The sequence below is a fragment of the Oncorhynchus kisutch genome, unplaced genomic scaffold, assembly GCF_002021735.2.
Source record: "Oncorhynchus kisutch isolate 150728-3 unplaced genomic scaffold, Okis_V2 scaffold928, whole genome shotgun sequence".
Taxonomy (NCBI): domain Eukaryota; kingdom Metazoa; phylum Chordata; class Actinopteri; order Salmoniformes; family Salmonidae; genus Oncorhynchus; species Oncorhynchus kisutch.
In genome coordinates, this window is record NW_022262873.1 from 19,030 (window position 1) to 45,290 (window position 26,261).

The following is a 26,261-nucleotide window of genomic DNA, read 5'->3' on the forward strand; positions in this document are numbered from 1 at the left end:
GCTTTTCAACCGTTCGCTGCCTGCACCCGCATGCCCGACTAGCATCACCACCCTGGATGGTCCCGACCTAGAATATGTGGACATCTATAAGTACCTAGGTTTCTGGCTAGACTGTAAACTCTCCTTCCAGACTCATATCAAACATCTCCAATCTAAAATCAAATCTAGAGTCGGCTTTCTATTCCGCAACAAAGCCTCCTTCACCCACGCCGCCAAACTTACCCTAGTAAAACGGACTATCCTACCGATCCTCGACCACTGCGACCTGTGTGCTCTAGTCGGCTGGCCCTCGCTACATATTCGTCGCCAGACCCACTGGCTCCAGGTCATCTACAAGTCCATGCTAGGTAAAGCTCCGCCTTATCTCAGTTCACGATGGAAACACCCACGCGTAGCACGCGCTCCAGCAGGTGCATCTCATTGATCATCCCTAAAGTCAACACCTCATTTGGCCGCCTTTCGTTCCAGTTCTCTGCTGCCTGTGACTGGAACGATTGCAAAAATCGCTGAAGTTGGAGACTTTTATCTCCCTCACCAACTTCAAACATCTGCTATCTGAGCAGCTAACCGATCGCTGCAGCTGTACATAGTCTATCGGTAAATAGCCCACCCAATTTTACCTACCTCTTCCCCATACTGTTTATATTTATTTACTTTTCTGCTCTTTTGCACACCAATATCTCTACCTGTACATGACCATCTGATCATTTATCACCCCAGTGTTAATCTGCAAAATTGTAATTATTCGCCTACCTCTTCATGCCTTTTGCACACAATGTATATAGACTCTCTTTTTTTCTACTGTGTTATTGACTTAATTGTTTACTCCATGTGTAACTCTGTGTTGTTGTCTGTTCACACTGCTATGCTTTATCTTGGCCAGGTCGCAGTTGCAAATGAGAACTTGTTCTCAACTAGCCTACCTAATTAAATAAAGGTGAAATATATATATATATTTTTTAAATTCTTACCTTTGCCTCGGTTCGGCAGTCTCGTCTAGATCATAGCATTTGTAACTCTTTATGATAGCCACATTAGCAGCTAACTAGCGTTTCATTTTTCGGGAGTAAATACAGGCGAATATGTTGATAAAAGTCACCTTGTCCTACCTAGAGAGATTTACACGTTTATCAAAACGTCCCGCCAGGTAAACCTACGGTGAAACACAGCTTGTGTATGGCCTATTGTTCACACACGTATCTGCCCTCTCATTGGCTAGAATGGTGCCACCTGACCTCGCCTCCTCCCGCCTGCCTTCCATCTATGAGGACATGTATTTCCATTGTTAAAGTGGTCACTCGAATATCTTTTCATTAGAATAGACAATCTTTGAATATAGTGAGCCTGGAACGCGACCACGGATTCTTTACAGCATGCGCCATTAGATGAGCGCGGGGAACAAGACGCAGCAACAGTATTTTCGAACTCGCGTACATTTTTCTCAGCACATCAAGGTTATTTAAATTGTCTGTTAACACACCTTCTACTGCTTTGGGGTATCAAAACCACATTTGAAGTTACATGTAGCTATTGTTTGTTTGCTATTAGCAACGCGGAAGGAAAACAACTAGAGGCCTACTAGCTAACGTTAGCTATCCTGTTAGCTAGTTTGTGGCAACAAGACACCCTCAGGAGTCCGTCTTGTTTGAGAAGAAACAACACATTTTTCAGGTACATTTAATACCTGAACATTGTCTTTCTTAATACGTTGTATAGTAATTGCTAACCAGCTAGTTTTCTTGCATAACATTATAGTTGCTTAGCTAGCTTGCTACTGCGTGTGTGGCCATAGCGAGCTAGGTAACGTTCAATAGCTAGCGTTAGTTGGCTCGCTACCTCCGGTGTTTTTCTATGTGCTAGCTAACGTGGTCAAGTGAACATGTTACCTAACCAATCATCTCATATGGACAAGCCGGTACGGTAGACACACAGACCGCTCATATTTAGCGGGGGGAATTTAAGCTTACCTGTTAACTAGCTAACATTCCGTTAACAAGCATGTGTTTGCTAGTTAGCAGGTTGTGGGACAATTAATGCAAAAAAAAACTATTGCATCAACGGGGTGGATATACACGGTTCTCGTATGACGTGTTGTAGCTAACGTTAATGATGTGTTCACATTATGTCTATCTTCCCCTTTAGTGCTCCATCATCATGGCTGATGACTTTGATATAGAAGCAATGCTTGAGGCTCCGTATAGAAAGGTGGGTTTTGGCCTAAGGTATTGTTTGTGGTTTGTAATGCACTGTATTGTAAATACTGTGTCCATATCGCAACAAAACCATTCCTTTTAACTCCAGGGGCGTTTTCCAAATGACCCCACGATGAACGCTGGAATAAAATATTTTAGTATTTTGCTGTTTCAAAAAATATTTTTGTCAGTGTCAAATGTCAGACAGGCCCAGGCAATACGTTTGTGATTTGAATGCACCTTATTGTAAGCACTGTGGTGGCCTATGTCACCACTTTGCCCCAGACCCTATATTTCTAGTAGCTTATTCTGTGTTTCTGATGTGATGCTGCAGTTCCTTTTGAGACTATGAATAAATGCCCATCTATCTCTTTTTGTAGACTTGCCTAACGATATCTCACCTCTACTTCCATGAATTCCAGTGTGATCTGTCAAAAAATGAAGGTAGTAATTGCCCAATGTATTGCTGTACTGTGGTCCCCTTGGTAACATAATTGTGGTCATCGAATGGCCAGTCTACAAGGCGAATGCAGTGGATGCAAAATAACATTTAATTTAGGAACTGGGTTCTTGAACAGGCCCAATTGGCATTCTCCTATATTTTATCAACTGGGCTAACACTTTGTGCATGGGCTATGCGAAACCCATTGCTAATGCTCTATGCCTTTCATTTGGGTGAATCTTATGCTCATGTGGGTGGTAACCCAAGAATTTGACAGCTGTCAAACCATTCTTGTCACATGTCTGAGGAGTTTGTCACAAAGTAGAATCCAGGGCGGTATGTGAGGTGTTCAGAATAGATTCCCTATTTTAGCCTAAATTACAGACAATTGTAATGTTTGTTCAGTTCTTCTGACTGTTTCACCTCACATATAGCCATTACGCTGCTTTGTGACAGATTGCAGAACGTTAGTCCGGTTGATTAGGAAAAACACAAATGCTGACTGGGCCTGGTTGAGAAGACAGTTCCTTTAATTTAAAAGACATACCATGGGAGACGGTATTCAATTATTTGTATGCATGTTGTGGTTGTTCCACATGGTTGACTTTGTCTGCCTCTGTAATGATGAAGGTTTGGTAAGCTGACACATTATTGAAATACATGATTGTATGTCCTTTACCTTCAGTAAATGAGGTGTGTGGTTAAGTAGAGGAAGCAGGTCCGTTCACAATGTTCACTCTTTCATTCTAGTGAGAGGATGTGTGGATTTTGTTATTATGCTGCTTTCACAAAGTTATTTTACATAACGCTATTTTGTGTTAAACAGGTTTTCTCCATGGTTGACCAGAATGTAATTATTTTTGCATGCTCATTCACAAATGTTTATTTCCCCATAAGTCCATTATATTTGTCACTGTTTTATGTAAAGGCAAAATTTGATAGAACTAAGTACAAACTGTAGGAAACATGGAACTCTTCTATGCTGCTGGCTAGAGCACCAACTAAGGAATTTTGTGTACCTCATCTTATAATTTAATCATGACTTTCCTTGGTAGTCAATATTGCTAAGCAGTGTGAATCCCTGTTTGCTTCAGGGCGAGCTCTTACAGTCCACAAAATTAAACTGGGTGGAGATCACTAGGATGGCATCCCCCCCCACTGGAAATCGATCTGTCTCGCTGCTAGCATGGGCACATTGGTCTTACATGCTGACCAAACCGGACACACGCATGTGATTTTGTACCTCCACACCAGACACGATCAGGACACGCAGGTTGAAATATCAAAACAAACTGAACCAATTATATTCGTTTGGGAACAGGTCAAAAAGCATTGAACATCTATGGCAATTTAGCTAGCTTGCTGTTGCTAGCTAATTTGTCCTGGGATATAAACTTTGGGTTGTTCTACCTGAAATGCACAAGGTCCTCTACTCAGACAATTAATCCACAGATAAAATGGTAAACCAAATTCCTTTCTCGTAAACTCTCCTTCCTCTGGCTTTTTATTTTATCTTTCGGCTTAATATGGCGTTTGCAACCAGCTTTACGGTGCATTATTACAACCGGCTGGCGTGTGGACGTTAGTTCATCTTTCAATCACCCATGTGGGTATATGCTCCTAAACACCAATGAGGACTTGGGACGTGGGTATATGCTCTTAAAAACCAATGAGATGGGAGAAGCTAGACTTGCAGCGTGTTGAGCATCACAAATAGAACCTGTTTCTATTTTAGCACCTGGCCACAATGATTGAATAACATGTATGTGTACATTTATTTTGCAACGCTCGTGCACGCAACCTGAGCGGTGTGGTCAGCATGTTAGGCAAAGAATAGCCTTGGTAATGATCCTGATGGGGCTGCTGAAGACAAATGCACCTGAGATGTAGGTTATGTATTAGTACTCATAGTACTCATTGATTTTTATGCAAAATGATTGGGGGCTGGTAGACACTCATTAAAATAACTTAACATAGGGAAAGATCTACAGTTAACTTTTGTATGAATACTATTTTTAAACTATTTTCTCTTGTTCCCACACACCTTGATCCTGACAACTTGAAATGTTGCCTCTTCGTCCTTATGCTGTTCTTCTGTTGGCCCTGCTTAGGATGAGATCAAGCCCAGTAGTCCCAATGGCCATGAGGAGCGCAGCAAGAAGTAAGTGAAACATGCATGCAAACTCACCCAAATGTATTTATTCTATGTATTTATTATTGTTTATTGGTCTCTCCTTAACTGCCTTACATTGAGTACTTCTCTTTCTGCAGGAAAAAGAAGAGCAGGAGCCGAAGCAAAGACCGGAAGAGAAGCAAGAGCCGTGATCGCAAGAAGAGCCATGACCACAAGAGGAGCCGCAGCCGCGAGCGAAAGCGGAGCCGCAGCAAGGAGAGGCGCCGGAGCCGCACTCGGAGCAGAGAGCGCAGCGGCCGCTACAGGGACCACAAGACTACCTTGTATGTATGCCTCATCTGGTGTCAGCATCTCCCTTGAGTCTGCATCACTCCAGTCTGTATAGGAAAATGTGAGCGTCTCTTTCGCCTTCAGCTCCAGTTCAAATGGACAATTAAGGCATTGCTTTTTATCAGTAGTTGAGAAAAGATGAGGAACGTTTAGGCTTTCAGGTTAAAGGGTTTTGTTCAAGTGAAGAGATTGATTAGGCTAAGTGTTTAGAAAGGCAAGTGCCCTCACATGGACCCCAAAACCACTGTTTATTTTGGACTCCGGGAAGAGTAGTTTCTGCAAAAGCTAATGGGAATCCAAATAAACAAATAACAACCCTCCCACTCCTGCCTGCAGTGTCTTGACTGGCACAATTTAATTCCTGGAGTGCCTTATCCCCCTTATGAGATCAGTAGTAGTGGCCTTAGGTACTGAGATAAACCTTGTTTTCAATCGCAGCTCTGGGCCGAAATTTAACGGTGGTTCCAGAGGGAAGATTGGCCCTCCACCTGTCATCAAGCTAAGGTTTCTATTACACTATTTTCTGCTGTTTGTGTGGGTAGTTTTGTGCTGTGTGACCCTGCAATGAATCAACTCATATAGATTCTAATGGAGCCCTTTCTTTCAGCCGAAGGCGTTCCAGAAGCCGAAGCCCTTTCAAGAAAGAGAAGAGTCCTGTGAGGTAAGTGTTTAAACAACCTTACTGTTGCACTATACTCGCTTTGTCTAGGGGACTTACTCTTGCCTATTTCCTCTGTAACCTGACAGTGTGCATTAACATGAAAGTATGATTGTGTGGACAGTGTTGGGGGTGTGTGCCTGCGGACAGCAGGTTTGCATTCCAGGGGGACAGCTCTGATGGGACTCCGTGTTCAGCCAGCCCAAACGCGTCATTTATGTTCAGTTGGTAACAAACAAATAACAATCAAACTCAAAGGGTGTCAAACAAAAGACACTATCAAAAGCCCCGTGGGTTGGGAGATCACTTGTTCAGCTGATTAGCTTGTTAATCCCTCTTGCCTGTGCATCCCACAGAGCTTCTTTTCCTGTCCTCGGCAGCCATTTCCCCCTAGGTGTAGGATGTGTATCATGCTAGTGTGCGATCTGTGGCCCTACCACTCTTACCTACCTACTTTAGAGAAGACGCATCATAGCTCAATCAGGTTGACATTCCACTTTTAAAGCTTGTGTACTCTTGCTCGACAAAGTAGGCTTACCATTTTGAATATACTTTGCGGACAGCGTTATGTAACATATGGTATCTTATCACATGTCGCCAGACTGCGATTCAAAAGGGGAGGGGACATTTGACCCATAGTGGACTTTCCGGAAACTTGCAGAGTAGCTGGCACATGATTTTTGTTCTGGATTGCCGAGATTACCATTTTGATGGCAAAATATAGTTAAAATACAAGTGCTTTTCTCAAAGATTGAGGCCACTGTGAAAGACTAAAAAGGGTTTACCTCATAAGAGTAATTCAATGCTTTGTTTCTACAGGCAGCCAATTGACAACCTGACTCCAGAGGAAAGGGATGCTCGCACTGTGTTTTGCATGCAGCTGGCAGCCAGAATCCGTCCACGAGACCTGGAAGAGTTCTTCTCTGCAGTGGGAAAAGTGAGTATCTCTGCTTGTAATGTCATTGTCATTGCTGCTGAAAAAGGTTTGGTGCGTGCCAGGTGTGGCGCGTGCAATATTTCACTTTATTTTGAGAAGATGGGTGCTGCACCTGGTACAAATTCTTATTTTTGACTTATCACAGCCACCAAGAACGATGGATTTAGCAATGTCTTTTCCTCTTATGCCTAAACCATCCATTCAAAAACAGATTATTTTTGTTCATTTTCAAGGTGAGAGATGTGCGCATGATCTCTGACAGAAATTCGAGGAGGTCGAAGGGAATAGCTTACATTGAGTTTGTGGAGGCCAACTCTGTGCCGCTGGCTATAGGATTGTCTGGTCAGCGACTTCTGGGGGTGCCAATCATTGTTCAGGCCTCGCAGGTAATGGTCAGTAATCATCTCACATGCATTTTACATTTTCTATTTATTTTAACTAGAGCTGTCAAACTGAATTCATGAAATGTAGTTAACTTTTGAAATGTTCATGCCTTAAAATGTTTATTTAATCGCACCAATTTTTTTTCAATTGTCTTTTTACGTTTTTTATCACACCCTTTTTGAGCGCAACATGCTCTCGGCAGCTGCAGTAGAGCTGTCAGTCTTTCTTGTGGTAGGGTGTCCATTCAAAAACGCATCTTTTGACCAATGGGGAAAATAATGTTAATTGTGTAGATACTCCTTTAAGAAAACCAATGGTCCCAACAGTATGTCTCTCTCATAATCCGTTCAAAAGTTATTGGAGTTCTTACCCTTGTAGGATGGTCAGAATTAGGGCTACTGAATTAATGGAGGCCAGAGACAAAATGTGGTCAAAATCCGATTAAAAATGTTTAAAAAATAATCGCGTCTTCAAGGCTGGATTCTGTGCAAGAATTAAGTTATATATATTGATCAGGACAATTTAATTAAGAACATTACCTTTTTTTAACCTTGTCTCTTAAAGCATTTTACTGCAAGATATGAATTGTTAGTTTGTTCTTCAAATTATGTATTTTATTAAAAAAGAAATTAAGTTTAAAAAAAGCCCAAATATCTCAAAATAAATGGTTGGTTAAATATAAAATCAAACACATTTTGTGATTTAGCACTTTTTTCACGTGGAAAAATGTCTCTAAAATAAACAGAACAGGTGGTCAATTAAGTTCCGGGTCCATACATGTTAAGAGAAGAAATGGAACAACATCAGGTAAATTTGTGAAAGAATTAAGTGTTTGCAACTATGTGAATTGCAGTATGTCATTTATAAAAATGAAAAAAATACTTGTTTAACAACTGACCTACAGATTTCTTGTTTTTTAATTGTTTTTTTTACCCCCATCTCCCCAATTTTGTGGTATCCAATTGGTAGTTAGTCTTGTCCCATTGCTGCAACTCCCGTACGGACTCGAGAGGCAAAGGTCAAGAGCTGTGCGTCCCCCGAGAAACAACCCAGCCAAGCCTGATTTGACACAATGCCCGCTTAACCCGGAAGCCAGCCGCACCAATGTGTCGGAGGAAACACTACATCTGGCGACTGTGTCAGCGTGCATTGCGCCCGGCCCGGCACAGGACATCCCTGCCGGGTAAACCCTCCCCTAACCCAGTCGGCACTGGGCCAATTGTGCGCCGCCCCATGGGTCTTCCCAGGCTGCGACAGAGCCTGTACTCGAACCAGGATCTCTAGTGGCATCACTAGCACTTCGAAGCAGTGTCTTAGACCACAGTGCCTCTCGGGAGGCCCTAGATTTCTTCTTGTAATCTTGTAAGAGTCTGCTGATTTCCACAGGCACATATGCCACTGGGTGAGATAAATTAACATTATTTTGGGGCAGAATTTAGGTTTTTATGTGGTGTTGGTCAGTCATTTTAGCTAAAAATGCCACCCCTGCCTAATTGGTGGGCTGACACATTGAATCACTCCTAAGATTCAGTATTTTTGGAACGAAGGAGACTGATTTAGTTGCCATACTTACGAGAACAAACACTTGCATCTTTCATAGCGAGGGACGGAGAGAGGGGCACAGTATAGGCAGGTCGGCCACCAGACTGCCGGAGTGAGAACACTTCACTCACCCTATTAGAAATCAAAAGCTCTATCTTGCAATGGAATGCTATCTTTAGCCATTTCTTGTCTTGCAACTTCAGCAAAGCAGGGCCTATCGTTAATGAATAGGCTAGGATATTCTACACGCAACCGACTGAACACACACTTGTATCATTAGCGATGAGAAAGAGCAGACAAACCAGCTGCACTGATTTTAATTTTGTGGGGGGAAACCCACCAAATATAATTTTCCATTTGGGATTTTTCTTATCGTCAGGATCCCAATTTTGTTTAAGTGCTCACATCCCTAATATAGAGGTGATATAAATTGAGACATGATGTAGTGTTTTCATATTTTAGTATACACTTTAGATACTAATTAGAAATGCTGGTTATTCCTCGAAGATTTCTCACAATAACAAGCGTACCTCTGAAATGTCAATGGACACAAGCCTTTTATTTTCACCGCCTTCTACATTTAATTTAGCTCGTGTTATGCTAAATATGAGTTTTTGGATATAATGTTCATGTTTGAGAAAGGCCCCTCGAACTTTTCAGAACATGAATAATCATATTTGTCTCTGTAAAATGTATTTTCTAACATAAGTGAAATTTCATAACTAAATTGAGTTTTCACCAACTCTGCGCAGAGTGGGTGGACACCCTACTTGTGGTGCTAAAACCATCCACTATGCGTGCACCTCAGCCACAAATTTGAAGGAAAACGTACAGAAAGTTCAACCATAAACACTTTCCCTGGCATATCTTTAGATAACAGCAGAAACTTGATTTGCACCGAAGTAGCTACCGGTAGTCAGTTATGCTAACATTCGCTAGCGATCCAAATGAGAATGTTTAGAATGCCTTGGCTGAATGCCTCTAGATTCAACACTAATTTCCGACAATGATTTTAATCAAAACAGAACTTCTATTCCATTTAGTTACAGTTTTTGTTGTAGTTCTCAGGTCAAAATATTTTGAAATGATCCCAATTCTAATGCATTAGCAGCTTGTGGTTAGTTTATCTTGAACATGGATACGAAGTAGCCTAGGCTAGATCTAACTGATATTTTACATGAACTTTTATATCAGACCTGGCTTAGATGTCTTAGAATAGGTTATACAACCCAATGGAATGTTTTAAATTGCAACATTTTTGATTAGGGTCAAATTGGAAAAATGTAAATGATCCATAGTTAACTATAGAAATCCATGTGCTTAACTTTACCTAATTATTTAAATCATTTGACAGCCTTTATTTTAACAGCCTAAGGCGATTTGCACCATTTCCCTACGGTCACTTTGTGTGTGTTCTTTCTAGGCTGAAAAAAACAGGGCTGCTGCCATGGCCAACAACCTGCAGAAGGGCAACGCTGGCCCGATGAGGCTCTACGTCGGATCCTTACACTTTAACATCACAGAGGAGATGCTGAGAGGAATTTTTGAGCCTTTTGGAAGGGTGAGAGCTGTTGTACAATGTACCCATAGGTGGCACATTTGTTTCAAGTTTGGGGAAGCTGGTTCTCCACACACTAATAGATCACCTTTTATAATAAATCATTCCATGCGTCTATCACATTTATTTGCAGACTAACATAAGGTTAAAATCAGTGTAATGAGTAGATTCAAACATGCCAACCTGCATGCATTTTGCGTACCATGCATGCAGTTTCAGGTCAAAGCACGCTGATATAAAAAAATACCCTAAAATACGCACAAATGGGCTTTTAGTTGGCACATTGTGGTTTTTGACTCAACCGTCTGAAGATGGTGCTGAGCCAATCAGTAGCGCTTGGATGGCAGCTCTCCACTTTGTCCGTTGATAACACTGTGACACAAAATGTAGAACAAACTGTTTAAGTGTTAGTCAAGCACAACCACTTTTGTAGTTAGCTCCTTAGCTACTAAGGCGTCGTTACGGACAAGGTAGTTAGCGACAGTGTTTTTTGTGTCAGTGTTATCAACGGACAAAGTGGAGAGCTGCCATCCAAGCTTGAGGGAGGAAAGTATGCTATGACTACAGTTCGAAGCAGAGCGCTACTGATTGGCTCAGCACCATCTTCAGACGGTTGAGTCAAAAACCACTGTGCCAACTAAAAGCCCATTTGTGCGTATTTTAGTCAACTAAGCGTAACACTTTCTTGCCCGCACATGCTTTGATTGCCACCGGTAGTAGGTGCAAGCACATTGAAGAGCAAGGAAATGTGCTGTATTGAGGTATAATCAGATATGTCTATGTCCTGGCAAATTTTCTTGTTACTTACAATTTGGAATATGAAACTGAACTAAGCCTATATGAGCTTGTTTCAGAGAGCCACCCCTGACCTAATAATCCAAGTTGGGTCTGATTTACTAGGCTACCGCCTAGTATCTGCCAACTCCTGGACAGTCTGTGGTGCAACGAGACATTCATTCATATTTTGTTGTCGTTGGTGATCTGACTATTATCATATAGTTTGAAGCCTACTGTTGACATACAGCTAAATCAAGAATCAATAACTGATTCGTAAACAGACAAAAGATTAGTAGGCCTAAAATAACTTTGAAGGACGCTATTAGCGGAACAGCTCCCACGGCCACATCTGTTTCCATCCATGGATTCCAAATAGCCTACGGTAAGTTAAAACCTCTTAAAGCTAGGGGGCAGAATGTTCACTTTTGGATAAATAAGCGTGCCCAATTTCAACTTCCTGCTACTCATGCCAAGAATATAAGATATGCATATTATTCATAGATTTGGATAGAAAACACTCAAGTTTCTAAAACTGTTTGAATCATGTCTGAGTATAACAGAACTTATGTAGCAGGCAAAACCCCGAGGACTAACTGTTCAGATTATTTTTCTTTTTTTCCCATCTCTTCCCTATATTGTCTTTGCCATTGGAAATTTAATAGGAACCTACTTTCAGTTCCTGCTGCTTCCACACGATGTCGCCAGTGTTTGGAATATGGCTGAGGTTATTCCTTTGTCTTATCGGGAAGTAGGCCAACTCGGAACAGGGGACAGTTTTGTGAGTTGCACAAGACGTGAAGAGCAGAGCTTTTTTCTTTTCGTTTATGTATTGAATACAGATTGCTCCGTCTACAATTTGATCGATTATTAACGTTTAAAAATACCTAACCTTGTATTACAAAAGTAGTTTGGAATATTTTGGCAAAGTTTATAGGCAACTTTTGAAATATCTTGTAGTGACGTTGCGTTTCTAAGCTGTTTTTTTTATGGACAACCGGTGGAAATTATAGGCAATTAGCAAGACACCCCCAATAAAGGAGTGGTTCTGCAGGTGGGGACCACAGACCACTTCTCAGTTCCTATGCTTCCTGGCTGATGTTTTGGTCACTTTTGAATGCTGGTGGTGCTTTCACACTGGTGGTAGCATGAGACGGAGTCCACAACCCACACAAGTGGCTCAGGTAGTGCAGCTCATCCAGGATGGTACATCAATGCGAGCTGTGGCAAGAAAGTTTGCTGTGTCTGTCAGCGTAGTGTCCAGAGCATGGAGGCGCTACCAGGAGACAGGCCAGTACATCAGATGTGGAGGAGGCCGTAGGAGGGCAACAACCCAGCAGCAGGACCGCTACCTCCGCCTTTGTGCAAGGAGGAGCACTGCCAGAGCCCTGCAAAATGACCTCCAGCAGGTCACAAATGTGCATGTGTCTGCTCAAATGGTCAGAAACAGACTCTGAGGGCCCGACGGCCACAGGTGGGGGTTGTGCTTTACGTTTGGCATTTGCCAGAGAACACCAAGATTGGCAAATTCGCCACTGGCGCCCTGTGCTCTTCACAGATGAAGCAGGTTCACACTCAGCACATGTGACCGACGTGACGGAGTCTGGAGACGCCGTGGAGAACGTTCTGCTGCCTGCAACATCCTCCAGCATGACCGGTTTGGCGGTGGGTCAGTCATGGTGTTGGGTGGCATTTCTTTGGGGGGCCGCACAGCCCTCCATGTGCTCGCCAGAGGTAGCCTGACTGCCATTAGGTACCGAGATGAGATCCTCAGACCCCTTGTTAGACCATATGCTGGTGCGGTTGGCCCTGGGTTCCTCCTAATGCAAGACCATGCTAGACCTCATGTGGCTGGAGTGTGTCAGCAGTTCCTGCAAGAGGAAGGCATTGATGCTATGGACTGGCCCGCCCCTTCCCCAGACCTGAATCCAATTGAGCACATCTGGGACATCATGTCTCGTTGCACCACAGACTGTCCAGGAGTTGGCGGATGCTTTAGTCCAGGTCTGGGAGGAGATCCCTCAGGAGACCATCCGCCACCTCATCAGGAGCATGCCCAGGTGTTGTAGGGAGGTCATACAGGCGTGTGGAGTTCACACACAATACTGAGCCTCATTTTGACTTCTTTTAAAGACATTACATCAAAGTTGGATCAGCCTATAGTGTGGTTTTCCACTTTAATTTTGAGTGCGACTCCAAATCCAGACCTCCATGGGTTGATAAATTTGATTTCCATGAATTTTTGTCATTTTGTTGTCAGCACATTCAACTATGTAAACACTTTTTTAATAAGAATATTTCATTCATTTAGATCTAGGATGTTATTTTAGTGTTCCCTTTTGAGCAGTGTATATGGATGGAATTAATCGTACAAAAGGACCAATTGTGATGTTTATGGGACATATTGGAGTGCCAACAAAAGAAGCTTGTCAAAGGTAATGCATTTTTTATATTTTATTTCAGCGTTTTGTGTAGGGCCTGCTACGCTAGCTCCTATGTTTACTGCTGGTGAGGATGGGTGCAGGCTATCAGATAATAGCTTCATATGCTTTCGCCGAAAAGCATTTTTAAAATCTTACATGTTTGCTGGATTCACAACGAGTGTAGCTTTAATTGAGTATCTTACATGTGTGATTTAATGAAAGTTTGAATTTTATAGCATTTTATTTGAATCTGGCGCTCTGCATTTCCCCTGTCAATTGGCCAGTTGAGACGCTAGCATCTCCCCTATCCTCAAGAGGTTTTAAGGATCGGACCCTTTTTAAAATTGTTTATTTTTGCCTAAAATAACACAAATCTAACTGCCTGTCGCTCAGGACCTGAAGCAAGGATATGCATATTCTTGATACCATTTGAAAGGAAACACTTTGAAGTTTGTGGAACTGTGAAACTAATGTTGGAGGATACAAAAATAATATTTTTGGAAAAAAAGAACATTTGCTATCTAACTGGGAGTCTCCTGAGTGAAAGCATCTGAAGTTCTTCAAAGGTAAATTATTTAATTTGGTTGCTTTTCTTATTTTTGTGAAAATCTTGCCTGCTGCCAGCACAGCCTAGCATAGCATTATGCCATGCTAAACTTACACAAATGCTTGTCTAGCGTTGGCTGTAACGCTTATTTAAAAAATCTGAGATGACGGTGTTAACAAAAGGCTAAGCTTGTTTGAATAACTTTATTTCATTTCATTTGCGATTTTCATGAATAGGAAAAGTTTCTAGGGGTATTTATGTCCGCTGCGTTATGCTAATGCATTTGAGGCTATGATTACGCTCCCGGATACGGGATTACTTGTCGCAAGAGGTTAGTGTTGTATCATGTCTGCCCAAATGTTCCTAATTGGTTTATTAATACATTTTCAAGTTCATAACTGTGCACTCTCCTCAAACAATAGCATGGTCTTTTTTCACTAATGCCTACTGTAAATTGGACAGTACAGTTAGCTAAAAATTATTGTTAATCTTTCTGCTGAAATCAGATGTCTATGTCCTGGCAAATTTTCTTGTTCCTTACAACCTCATGCTAATCACATTAGTGCACGTTAGCTAAACTGTCCCGCGGGGACACCGATCCTGTAGAGGCTGGACTACTACATTGCATCTGGTAATTGAATTATTCAGTATTTTCTCCCCAAACATAGTTAAGAAGCCAATGTACAATTTTGATTGACTTTCCACATAAAAACACCTGTTTAATTGGAATGATTAACCGTAAATGTAACCTATAAAATGCAAAGTGTCATTGAAACCACCTCAATTTAATTTTTGATCAAACACGACTGTGTTCATTCGTTTGATATAATTTCAGACAGATTCAGGAAATGGCAGTTACAGGTTTAAAAAAAAGGGGGGGGAAAGTTCACGGACCCTTTCCTGACCTCCCCTCTAACCTAACCCTAGGCCTACATCAGCACCGTCTTGTCAGAAAATCCTGGGGAGAGCCCTGATTGTACATTTAACTTCTCTGGGATAGGTGGGATGGTCGTGACCCACCTGGCCAATATCCAGTGACAATGTAGAGCGCCAAATTCAAATAAATTATTATAAAAATAAATTTAACTTTGGTGAAATCACACATGCTATACACCAAATAAAAGCTACACTTGTTAACCTCTCTGGGATAGGGGGATGCAAATGTCCCACTTGGCCAATTGCCAGGGAAAATGTAGAGCGCCAGATTCAAATAATATACTATAAAATTCAAACTTTCAATGCTTTTCCGCGAAAGCATAACAAGCTATCTGATGATAGCACAGCAGTAAACAAAGATAAATAGAATAAATAAAATATAAAACATGCCCAACCTTTGACGAGCTTCTTTTGTTGGCACTCCAATATGACCCATAAACATCACAAATGGTCCTTTTGTTTGATTAATTCTGTATATATATATATATATATAATTTTTTTTCTAGATCAAACGCGGCAATTTATTTGGCGCGTTTGATCCAGAAAAAAGCTTCCGATTTGTCACTACAAAATATCTCAAGTTACCTGTAAACTTTGCCAAAACATTTCAAAATACTTTTGTAATACAACTTTAGGTAATTTTTAACGTTAATAATCGATCAAATTGAAGACGGGTCTATCTGTTTTCAATAGAAGACGAGAGGAAACTAACGCTACTTTTCAAGTCTTGCCAACTCTCAACAGCGTTACCCTTTTCCAGGATGGCCGTACTTCTTCATTGCACAAAGGAATAACCTCAACCAAATTCCAAAGACTGGTAGCATCCAGTGGAAGCGGTAGGAACTGCAAACAAGTGTCTAAGAAATATCGTTTCCCCATGAGAACCCATTGAACAGACTGACCTCAAAAGTAAATAATTCTGAATGGTTATTCCTCGGGGTTTTGCCTACTGCATAAGTTCTGTTATACTCAGACGTGATTCAAACAATTTTAGAAACTTCAGTGTTTTCTATCCAAATCTACTAATAATATGCATGTCTTAGCTTCTGGGCCTGAGAAGCAGGTAGTTTACTTTGTACACGCTTTTCATCCGGATGTGAAAATACTGCCCCCTATCCCAAAGAAGTTTTAAACATATTTCTAGTTAGCTACTGAAGAGCAGCCAAGGACCCATAAGTCTATAGCCTAACATTCCTACTGGCCAACATGACATCAATAGGCAAAAAAAATGCATTTTCCTATGATTTGAGCAGTGTGTGTGCCGTCATGGGGTCCAGGGCTAAAGTGGTACTGATAAAATACTTTAAGGTTGGCCGGTGTATAGATTTGTTAACAGTAGGCCAAGTCATTGTTGTAAGTTAATATAACTCACTCACTGTTTGCAAAAATAACAGTTCTGAACAGAGAGCAGATGAGCAGGCCTAGAGCTGAGCATAAGCGTTTATTAGGGTATGTATTTTTTATTTAACTGGGTGTGAAAAAATATGGTCCTTTATAAAACCATTTAATGTCATTATGTCATATATGACTGGAGACATTAGCAGCATCTTTTTAATATCAAAATGACAGGCACTCATATGCCAAAAAACAGGGGTCAATAAAAACAACCTTGTCTTGAATGCAACCAAAAGCCTAAGCCTATGAAAAGAGTGGACACACAGATTGTAGGGCTACAGTATATCAGTGCTATGCAGATTTTAATCTGTTATCCATTTCTTTCCACCAGATTGAGAGTATTCAGCTCATGATGGACAGTGAGACTGGAAGATCTAAAGGATATGGCTTCATCACTGTAAGTATCACACTAAATCCAGTCAATCTAATCTTTTCCTCTATTATGAACTTAAATCCCCTCGTTTACATGCACACCAGGGTTTCCATTAGTCGGTAATATCCGGATTTTGGACGATAAAATATATGTAAAGCAGATTAATCAAGTTGCCTATTGTCCCCAAAAAAGAAAAAATCCCATTGCGAAGTAATGTATTTTTGCATATTCATTGATATGAAATGTCAGTGATGTAGCGTGAGAGCTGCTGATAGAGTTCAAACTGCTGTTTGTTGCTGGTGGAGTGAAACGTGCTTTAATAAGCCCAATAATTGGGCAACAATTCTGAAGGCAATTGAGTGTAAAAAAATAAATAATTCTCGGCTGGCAATTGAAGTGCGCTTCTCTTTCAGTAGTCAAGTGCTTAGGCAGCTAGGCAGGCTTCAGCACGTCACATTACTTTTAAATGAGCTAGAGGCAGTATGCATTTTTAACATGTATTTAATTGTTTGAAACCTAAATGTTTTAAGACATGACTCGTATGTAGTATCTTGCTTCAAAGTAGCCTAGCCAAAATCCAACCAAACGTCTAGGCAATTATTTTTTAAAGATTTCCATATACCATTAAGTCTTTCTCTCCTGTTCTATTGGTTTTCAAATCAACTTTCTTTTGTTGTCCAGTAGCCAAAGGCACAATCCTATTCATATTAGCAACCCATGCTAGTTGTTGCATATATTAATCTGTCACGTGAAACCTTTCACAATGGTGTTTCCCTGCTAATTGCATTATGGAACAAACAACCGCGTGTGCATTGCTGCGCATATAATGTGAAGAAATCGTTTATCAACATGTGACTCCTCTTTTTTTTTCAGGCAGCTTTGACTAACTAGGCTAGAACTGATAGAACCCAGGTCTCAGGTGGGGGGTGTGTATTATTTATTTATTACACACACGGTACCAGTCAAAAGTTTGAACACCTCCTCAATCAAGGTTTTTTCTTTATTTTGACTATTTTCTACATTGTAGAATAATAGTGAAGACATCAAAACAATTACATAACACATGAATCATGTAGCAACCAAAGAAGTGTTAAACAAATCAAGATATATCTTTTCAGTTCTTCAAAGTAGCCACCCTTTGCCTTGTTGACAGCTTTGCACACTTGGCATTCTCTCAAACATACACATCGGCCACACGGTGGCGCTATAACGTACACAAGTTTCTCTTGCTCTGTTTGACTGATGAAATTTAGCACACGCTCGGGGCGGTGTCCAGCTAACCTGTAAAGTATGGTTGTTTGCCGCTTGGGGGTGCTGTTGGACATAACCGTTCATGCAAGCTCATTGGCTTATTGCAGCCATATAGTTGTGGAAAATATTGCGTTTGAAGATTTGCATCCATACAAGCTATATACCAAATTTGGTGCCTAGCGGTTGTGGTTGAAGACATTTAAAGTCGTCAGCATAAAATAGTCCAAAATAGGAATATTGCATGATGTGTTTTAGTTGTGGTATTTGGCAAGTGAGATAAGGGGTACAGAAGGTGATGTGTCAAATTTGTCCTGATGATGGCACTGTGGGCCCACATCCTGAACCCTGGCATTGCTACTTGCAGTTATTATTATTATTTATTTTATTTTTCTGGCAATTTGGGTGAAAAATTATAATTCCCGTGTCATGAGGCCTAGGAGGGTCAAACCTGGCATGATGGTGGGCCAAATTCCACACCATCTTGTGCCATGCCATTAGGCCACATGATGGTGTTAAAACAATCTATTTCACATGCATACTTTGAAAGGTCACGCCCCTCAACCCATTTGACCTAGTCATGAAATTTGGTCTTTGTCCTTCAAAATAAACATTTGCCTCTGACCCATAAGGTCTGCCATAATGGATTTCCTGCCATCTCGTTTTTTGTGATAAACACAACGCTACTTCTCTGGTACCGAATGACCGATCTGTACAAAGCATAATGTGGCATCTATGAACCAAAGTTCTACCAACTAAATATTTAGTTGTACTAGTACCTAAAACTTGGCCAATCAATTAAGCTAAAGAGTTTTAACATGGTCATACCATGGATCATTTAGCTGTTTGATTTTGGATTTTAGGTATATTAAAATAATAATTTGGCCTTTACTATAGCCCATAGAAACACATTGAATGACATTCATACATTCACAAGCCAACGGGGTCTGACAATCAGGATGGAAAATTACTGAGGATAACAGCAGACGATATTGCTACTCCTATTTGCCACATCTTCAATCTAAGCCTACTAGAGTGTGCTCTTAGGCCTAGAGGGAAGCTAAAGTCATTTCTCTACCCAAGAATAGTAAAAGCCCCCTTTACTGGCTCAGATAGCCAACCAATCAGCCTGTTACCAACCCTTAGTAAACTTCAGTAAAAAATGGTTTGAACAGATACAATGCTATTTTATAGTAAACAAATTGACAACAGAATTGCAGCATGCTTATATAGGGAAGGACACTCAACAAGCACAGCACTTACACAAATGTAATTGATTGGCTGAGAGAAATTGATGATAAAATTATTTTTGGAGCGGTTTTGTTATACTTCAGTGCAGCTTTTGACATTATTGATCATAGTCTGCTGCTTGAAAAACATATGTTATGGCTTTACACCCCCTGCTATAATGTGGATAGAGTTACTTGTCTAACAGAACACAGAGGGTGTTCTTTAATGGAAGCCTCTCAAACATAATCCAATTAAAGTCAGGAATTCCCCAGTGTAGATGTTTAGGCCCTTTTTCAATTTTTACAAATGACATGCCACTGTCTTTGAGTAAAGCCAGAGTTTCTATGTATGCGGATGACTTAACACTATACATGTCAACTATTATACCGAATGAAATGAGTGCAACACTCAAAGAGCTGCAGTTAGTTTCAGAACAACCTCTGTCTGCAAGGAATGTTAGCCCTAAATATTTCAAACTTAAAGCTTTGTATTTGGAACAAAACACTCCCTAAACCCTAAACCTTAACCAAGTATCTTAATAAATCATGTGGAAATTGAGCAAGTTGAGATGACTAAACTGCTTGGAGTAACACTAGATTGTAAACTGTCATGGTCAAAACATATTGATGCAGTAGTAGCTAAGATGGGGAGAAGTCTATCTAATAAAGCGATGCCCTTCCTTAACACTATCAACAAGGCAGGTCCTACAGGCCCTGGTTTTGTTGCACCTTGACTACTGTTCAGTCGTGTGGTCTGGTGCCACATAAAAGGACTTAGGAAAATTGCAATTTGCTCAGAACAGGGCAGCACGGACACCCATGCGTACCCCACAAGACCACGAGGTCTCTTCAGTCTCCAAGTCCTGAACAGGCTATGGGAGGCACACAGTACTACATAGAGCCATGACTACATGGAACTCTATTCCACATCAAGTAACTGACGCAAGCAGTGAAATTAGATTTTTTTAACTGTATAAATAAACACCTTATGAAACAGTGGGGACTGTGAAGCAACACAAACATTGGCACACACACACACATTGATTTAGTACTGTAGTGGTTGAGTAGGGTCCTGGGGACACACCGTGTGCTGTGTAATCTGTGATATTGTAATGTTTTTAAAATTGTATAAACTGCCTTAATTTTGCTGGACCCCAGGAAGTGTAGCTGCTGCTTTGGCAGGATCCATGATAAATGCAATACTTGGCAAAAAAGACAGTCAAAATATAAATCAAAGGAATCAGGTTTTGAAGTCTAGGATATATAAGAATGCTAAAAAAAAGAAGTTTTTTTGGACACATTTTTATTTTTGTCATAAACTACCTCCCATACTTCCATTTGTTTGTATGGGTTACCATCAGACACATCAGAAGCAAAATGGAGAACGCCATCGTGTTCATGAGTCTACCCTTTCCATAGTGGGGTCATATTGTACTGAACAAAAATGTAAACGCAAGAATTTCAAAGATTTTACTGAGTTACAGTTTATATAAGGAATTCATAATGAATTTATTTCAATTTGGTTACAGAAGTATCTTATCTTAGGGTAATGTGCCCAATTTGTCCTGATGGTTTGCACAGTGAGCCCATAGCTTCTACCCCAGCATTGCTGCTTGCAGCTTTAATTATGGTTTCTGTCTGGAGCATCTACTGGTGTAAAAATCGCCATGGATGCAGGCATTTTCAGTGGCAACTTTATTTGGACTTATTTTAGAATGTTATAATTTAATGTCAATGCATAATGCTTTATTCTTAGCAGTTTAGTTGGACTTTTCTCTTACACAACAATTTAAGGACCTCAATTTTATAATTAAGTGCTTGAGAAAGTTGTGGAAAAATCACCCTGATTAACTCTTTAGTTATGTCAGTTTACCTATTTTCTTGTGGTTTGTCCTACACCTAGTGACCTGCTAGTGACCTGCTTTTCAAATGATATGAACAAAAACCCTCCATTTTATCTGGAATGGCAAGCCAGACAAAATTAAAAGGCCCTATTTATAAAACTAATATTAATTCAGAGGCCAGAAATGATTAAATATTAAAGCATTTAGACCCTCACTAAAGGCATCAGTCATACAAAAGTCATACTTAAATCCAAACTGGTTCTCTAGTAAATGGTGTTCAAGAATGGCTTTTTTCCTTTTATTCAGATTACACCTGCTCACTTTCCGTTGTTTGAAAAGGAAATGATCTCAAATATCGTAATTTTTTTAAATGAGCCTTAAAGTTGGTTGCAATTTCAGTTTAATCCACCTGAAAAGACAGAACAAATAATACAACAAATATTGTGATTAAACTCAAATATATTAGTTGATAAAAAAAATTGTATTTTTCTGAAGAAATGTTACCAAAAAAAATAACACAAAGATTCCTCAAACAAAAAATCTTTCACTTTTTCACTTTCACTTTAGACTCTGCTTTTCCTGATTTCTTCGCCATGATAGCTTCAATGAAATTGTGGAAAATACAATTTTCCGAAATACTGCTGCGCGTAACAAGCATCACAGCAAGTCCTCTGATAGTCAAGGCTAGAATGGAGTTCCTTAAGCGTGCATTTACAAACAAGGAATGGTGGTCCAACCCAAAACCATTACATACTGGAGTTTACCTCAGCTCATTGGCTATCTACCCAGTTCGATTTTAAGATCAGTGGTCATTGGGCAGAAATAGTCAATCAATGAAGCTTCGCAAACATTATTGGTTGCGCAAGGCAATAAAAATGTATTTTATCAAAGAAAACGGCACTTAATTTGATCACTGGGACCCTCAGGAAGAGAAATAAGAGCAAGATATCAGAATGTAAGTCATAATTTTACCTTCAGATGTGAATGTGTAAAAACTGTCATGGCGGAAAATGTTTCTGTTGATTGCTCTTCTCAAACAAAAGCATAGCATTTGTTCTCTGAAATAGCTATTTTAAATCGGAAAACGTAGTTTGACTATCAAGATTCTAATCTTTTGAAGGATGCAAGACACTTGCATTTTCAAGAATGTTTAATGTTACGACGTATTTTTAGTTGTCACTCTGAAATTTTCCCTGATGTTGATCCCTGTACAGGGATCGCAGCCATAAGAGGTTTTAATGAACCAGTACATGTCCAGGCCTGTCTGAAGTTTGCTAGAGCGCATTTGGATGATCCAGAAAAGGGGCGGCAGGGTAGCCTAGTGGTTAGAGCGTTGGACTAGTAACCGGAAGGTTGCAAGTTCAAATCCCCGAGCTGACAAGGTACAAATCCGTCGTTCTGCCCCTGAACAAGGCAGTTAACCGGATGTTCCTAGGCCGTCATTGAAAATAAGAATTTGTTCTTAACTGACTTGCCTAGTTAAAGGTAAAAAAAAGATTGGGAGAATGTCATATGGTCAGATGAAACCAAAATAAAACTTTTTGGTAACTCAACTCGTCGTGTTTGGAGGACAAAGAATGCTGAGTTGCATCCAAAGAACACCATGGGGGTGGAAACATCATGCTTTGGGGCTGTTTTTCTGCAAAGGGACCAGGACGACTGATCTTTCAGCATGACAATGATCCCAAACACGCCGCCCGGGCAACGAAGGAGTGGCTGCGTAAGAAGCATTTCAAGGTCCTGGAGTGGCCTAGCCAGTCTCCAGATCTCAACCCCATAGAAAATCTTTGGAGGGAGTTGAAAGTCCGTGTTGCCCAGCAACAGCCCCAAAACATCACTGCTCTAGAGGAGATCTGCATGGAGGAATGGGCCAAAATACCAGCAACAGTGTGTGAAAACCTTGTGAAGACTTACAGAAAACGTTTGACCTCTGTCATTGCCAACAAAGGGTATATAACAAAGTATTGAGAAACTTTTGTTTTTGACCAAATACTTATTTTCCACCATAATTTGCAAATAAATTCATTAAAAATCCTACAATGTGATTTTTCTGGATTTTTTTTCTTCTCATTTTGTCTGTCATAGTTGAAGTATGACAGATGACTATGATAAATTACAGGCCTCATCTTTTTAATTGGGAGAACTTGCATAATTGGTGGCTGACTAAATACCTTTTTGCCCCACTGTATATATAATTATTTATTTACCCCCCAAAATATATGGGGGGATTGACAATTACATTGATGGAAGCAACAATCTTTCCGCAATATTAAGCCGATCCACCCCTAAAAAAAAAGTCTGTATAAACCCTGATTGGTGTTTATGTAAGTCATTTAAATGGCATTTGTGTCCTCTAGTTCTCGGACGCAGAGTGTGCCAAGAAGGCCCTGGAGCAGTTGAACGGGTTTGAGCTGGCCGGCCGGCCCATGAAGGTGGGCCATGTCACGGAGCGCACAGATGCCTCCACCGCCAGTTCATTCCTGGACAGCGACGAGCTGGAGAGGACGGGCATTGACCTAGGCACCACCGGGCGCCTGCAGCTCATGGCCAGACTGGCTGAAGGTAAAGCCTGAGAGCCCAGGGGCTGTATTCACAGAATCTTGAAATAATACTTAAATCATGTCTCATTCTATACTGAGTTTCACTTCAGAACCGATTTATAAAGTGTGAACAAGTACAAATGTCGAGCCCAATATCTTTCAGGCACGGGACTGCAAATTCCTCCAGCCGCACAGCAAGCCCTACAGATGAGTGGGGCCATTGCTATTGGTGCCATGGCTGCTGTATCAGGTAATAAAAGGATGATCAATTGTACAAGCCCATCTCACTGTCATGGCTCTTTTTCTCTGAGCTGTTTGGAAAGGGCATGTTTTATCCGGCATTGATTGAATCTGTTGATTTTGCCAGTGAGACGCTATGATTGGTTGATATGATGCGAGGAGCTGGTCTGTGAGAATCGCTTCAGAACTGGGCTGGCTTGACACGCACATTAAACACGAATAAAGTTCAGTTAGTTTAGTGTGATATGATGTATTTTGACTTTTTTGTTTTAGCTGCCATGAATCCTGCTATGAACATGAACATGAATATGAACATGAATACAGCTATGAACTTGCCATCCCAGCCACTTGCTACACACTGTTTCCAGCTGTCTAACATGTTCAACCCTCAGTCGTAAGTATTGAACTATTAATCTAGTTGTTCAATGCAGCATCTTTGTAACCCAAGTGGGGCCAGCTGCTGAAAGTACACAAACCATACACTTCTTTGACCTTAAGATGATATTTGTTCCCAAATACTGGTCCCAATCACTAGTCCCTTGTGGGTGATGAATTCCCATCTGGTTTTACAGTGAAGATGACCCAGGCTGGGATGTTGACATTCAGCATGATGTCATTGAGGAATGCAACAAACATGGAGGAGTTGTGCACATATACGTCGATAAGAATTCCACTGAAGTAAGACTTAAGTGTAGTTGAATGGTTTCGAAATGGTTGCAGTCTTAAATAGAAATTAATGTTATTGTTTTTATTTTTAGGGCAACGTGTATGTGAAATGTCCAACCATTCCTGCTGCCATGGCTGCAGTAAACGCATTACATGGTCGATATTTTGCAGGTAAGAGAACTGACTGACTGGTACTCGTTATACACTCACCGGACAGTTTTTTTTATTTTTAGGTACACCCATCTAGTAATTGTGTCGCATCCCCCTTTGTCTCCAGAACAGCCAGAATTTTGGGGGGCATTGTACAAGGTGTCGGAAACCGTCCACATGGATGTTTGTCTGTGCTGACGCGATGGCATCAGTTTCTGCAGATTGGATGGTGGTACATTCATGCTGCAAACAGTCTGTTCTATCTCATTCCAAAGGGGCTCTATTGGGTTGAGGTCTGGGAACTGTGCACGCCACTGAAGTAAACTGAACTTGCTGTCATATTCCAGGCAATGTTTTCCCGCTCAATTGTCCAGTTTTTGTGAACATGTGCATTTTAGCTGATAGGAGGGGAACCCGGTGTGGTCTTCTGCTGCAATAGACCAAGCAAGGATCGACGAGTTGTGTGTATCGAGATGCCTTTCTGCACACCACTGTTGTACTGCGCTGTTATTTGTCCAATTGTGGCCCGCCTGTTAGCTCACACGGTTCTTGCCATTCTCCTTCGTCCTCTCATTGAGCCGTTTTCACCCACAGGACTGCCGTCGACAATGTCTTTTGTCGTGTGTGAAAATCCCAGGAGGCTGGTCGTTTCTGAGATACTGGGTCCGGTACGCCTGGCACCGACGATACCACGCTCAGTCTCTTAGGCCCTCGTTTTATCCATTTCTAACTTTCAAACAAAAGTAACTGGATGCTTGTCTGCCACGGCAATGTGACTCACTGTAGGAGCGATCCGTTTTTGGGACCGACGTGGTGTACTTAATGACCTGGCTGGTGACTGTAAATTGTCAGTGATGCAGTCATTGTTTATGAAGATGTTTTTGTCTGAACTGTAATTTTCTTCACAGGTAAAATGATCACAGCAGCATACGTCCCTCTCCCGACATATCACAACCTTTTTCCTGATTCTGTGACGGCTACCCAGCTCCTGATCCCTCCTGCTCGCCGATGATCTCACAGCGAGACACAAACTGATTTGTTGGACACTGTATAATTGATTATTTTCTCTTTTTAAAAGTTTGACATTTTATTGTCGATGGTCTGTTTTTCATTCCTGCAAGTTATGGCAGTATGTTTTTCTTTTGTTAGTAGATTAAGTAAGATTTTATTTTTTTCAGTACATTTATTTTTTGCTGAGACTTTCCTTATGTTGGTGGTGAAAAGAATCAAAGCTTTATTTGCATAGCCACATCCAACAGTGTTGGTGGAGTTTCAGCCAGTCTAATAAAGGGATTATAGTCCCTGAAGAGTTTGTTGGTGGAGTTTCAGCCAGTCTAATAAAGGGATTATAGTCCCTGAAGAGTTTATTGGTGGATCTGGACAATTTACCATTTTATCTTTTGTAAAATGTATTCTTGTTCATACATTGTCTTGTGTTTGATCGCTTTGATGGGCATGTTTTCCCTGAAGTGTACAACTTAAGACACCCAGACACAAGAAAAGAGGATATTGATTATTTTTGGAGAAAAAATACAATTCGAACATTGCAGTTTCAATTATACATCAGAATATTATTCAATGTTTTAAGCTCCATGAGCTCTGAAAACGTAATGACTGATTTCAGTTGTGCTCATTTAGAGACATTTGGTTTTTCAGTATCTGTTTTCTAATCAAGATTTGATTTTGTAAAGACCTTGATTAAAATGTATTTTAAAGTCA

At 40.7% G+C, this 26,261-nt stretch overlaps 1 protein-coding gene across 14 annotated transcripts; it reads left to right on the plus strand.

Annotated features, from left to right (window-relative positions):
• Positions 1 to 1,246: 1,246 nt before the first annotated feature.
• LOC109877023 (RNA-binding protein 39-like) lies at positions 1,247 to 26,261 on the plus strand. Of its 14 annotated transcripts, none has more exons than XM_031817063.1 (18): positions 1,316 to 1,454; positions 1,549 to 1,671; positions 2,143 to 2,205; positions 2,573 to 2,636; positions 4,746 to 4,795; positions 4,906 to 5,091; positions 5,537 to 5,602; positions 5,706 to 5,759; positions 6,576 to 6,693; positions 6,927 to 7,085; positions 10,043 to 10,180; positions 16,584 to 16,649; positions 23,304 to 23,508; positions 23,650 to 23,736; positions 24,000 to 24,120; positions 24,299 to 24,404; positions 24,485 to 24,563; positions 25,451 to 26,261. In XM_031817063.1, exons 4-18 carry the CDS (start codon positions 2,604 to 2,606, stop codon positions 25,552 to 25,554), a joined length of 1,572 nt encoding a protein of 523 aa, XP_031672923.1. In that variant the 5' UTR covers positions 1,316 to 1,454; positions 1,549 to 1,671; positions 2,143 to 2,205; positions 2,573 to 2,603; the 3' UTR covers positions 25,555 to 26,261. The 14 variants fall into 14 exon arrangements, 13 of the variants coding, with proteins under 13 accessions (XP_020324933.1, XP_020324932.1, XP_031672923.1 ...); XM_031817064.1 differs by having other exon boundaries at positions 1,365 to 1,454; positions 6,927 to 7,079; XM_020469343.2 differs by lacking the exon at positions 2,573 to 2,636 and having other exon boundaries at positions 1,293 to 1,454; positions 25,451 to 25,646.

What these genes read in the sequence shown, in the direction of transcription:
- LOC109877023 (XM_020469344.2), top strand. Translation starts at nt 2,155, where the DNA reads ATGGCTGATGACTTTGATATAGAAGCAATGCTTGAGGCTCCGTATAGA. An exon ending in TCGATAAGAATTCCACTGAA is followed by an intron (nt 24,405 to 24,484) that starts GTAAGACTTAAG and finishes TTTTATTTTTAG; the next exon opens with GGCAACGTGTATGTGAAATG. An exon ending in ACATGGTCGATATTTTGCAG is followed by an intron (nt 24,564 to 25,450) that starts GTAAGAGAACTG and finishes TTTTCTTCACAG; the next exon opens with GTAAAATGATCACAGCAGCA.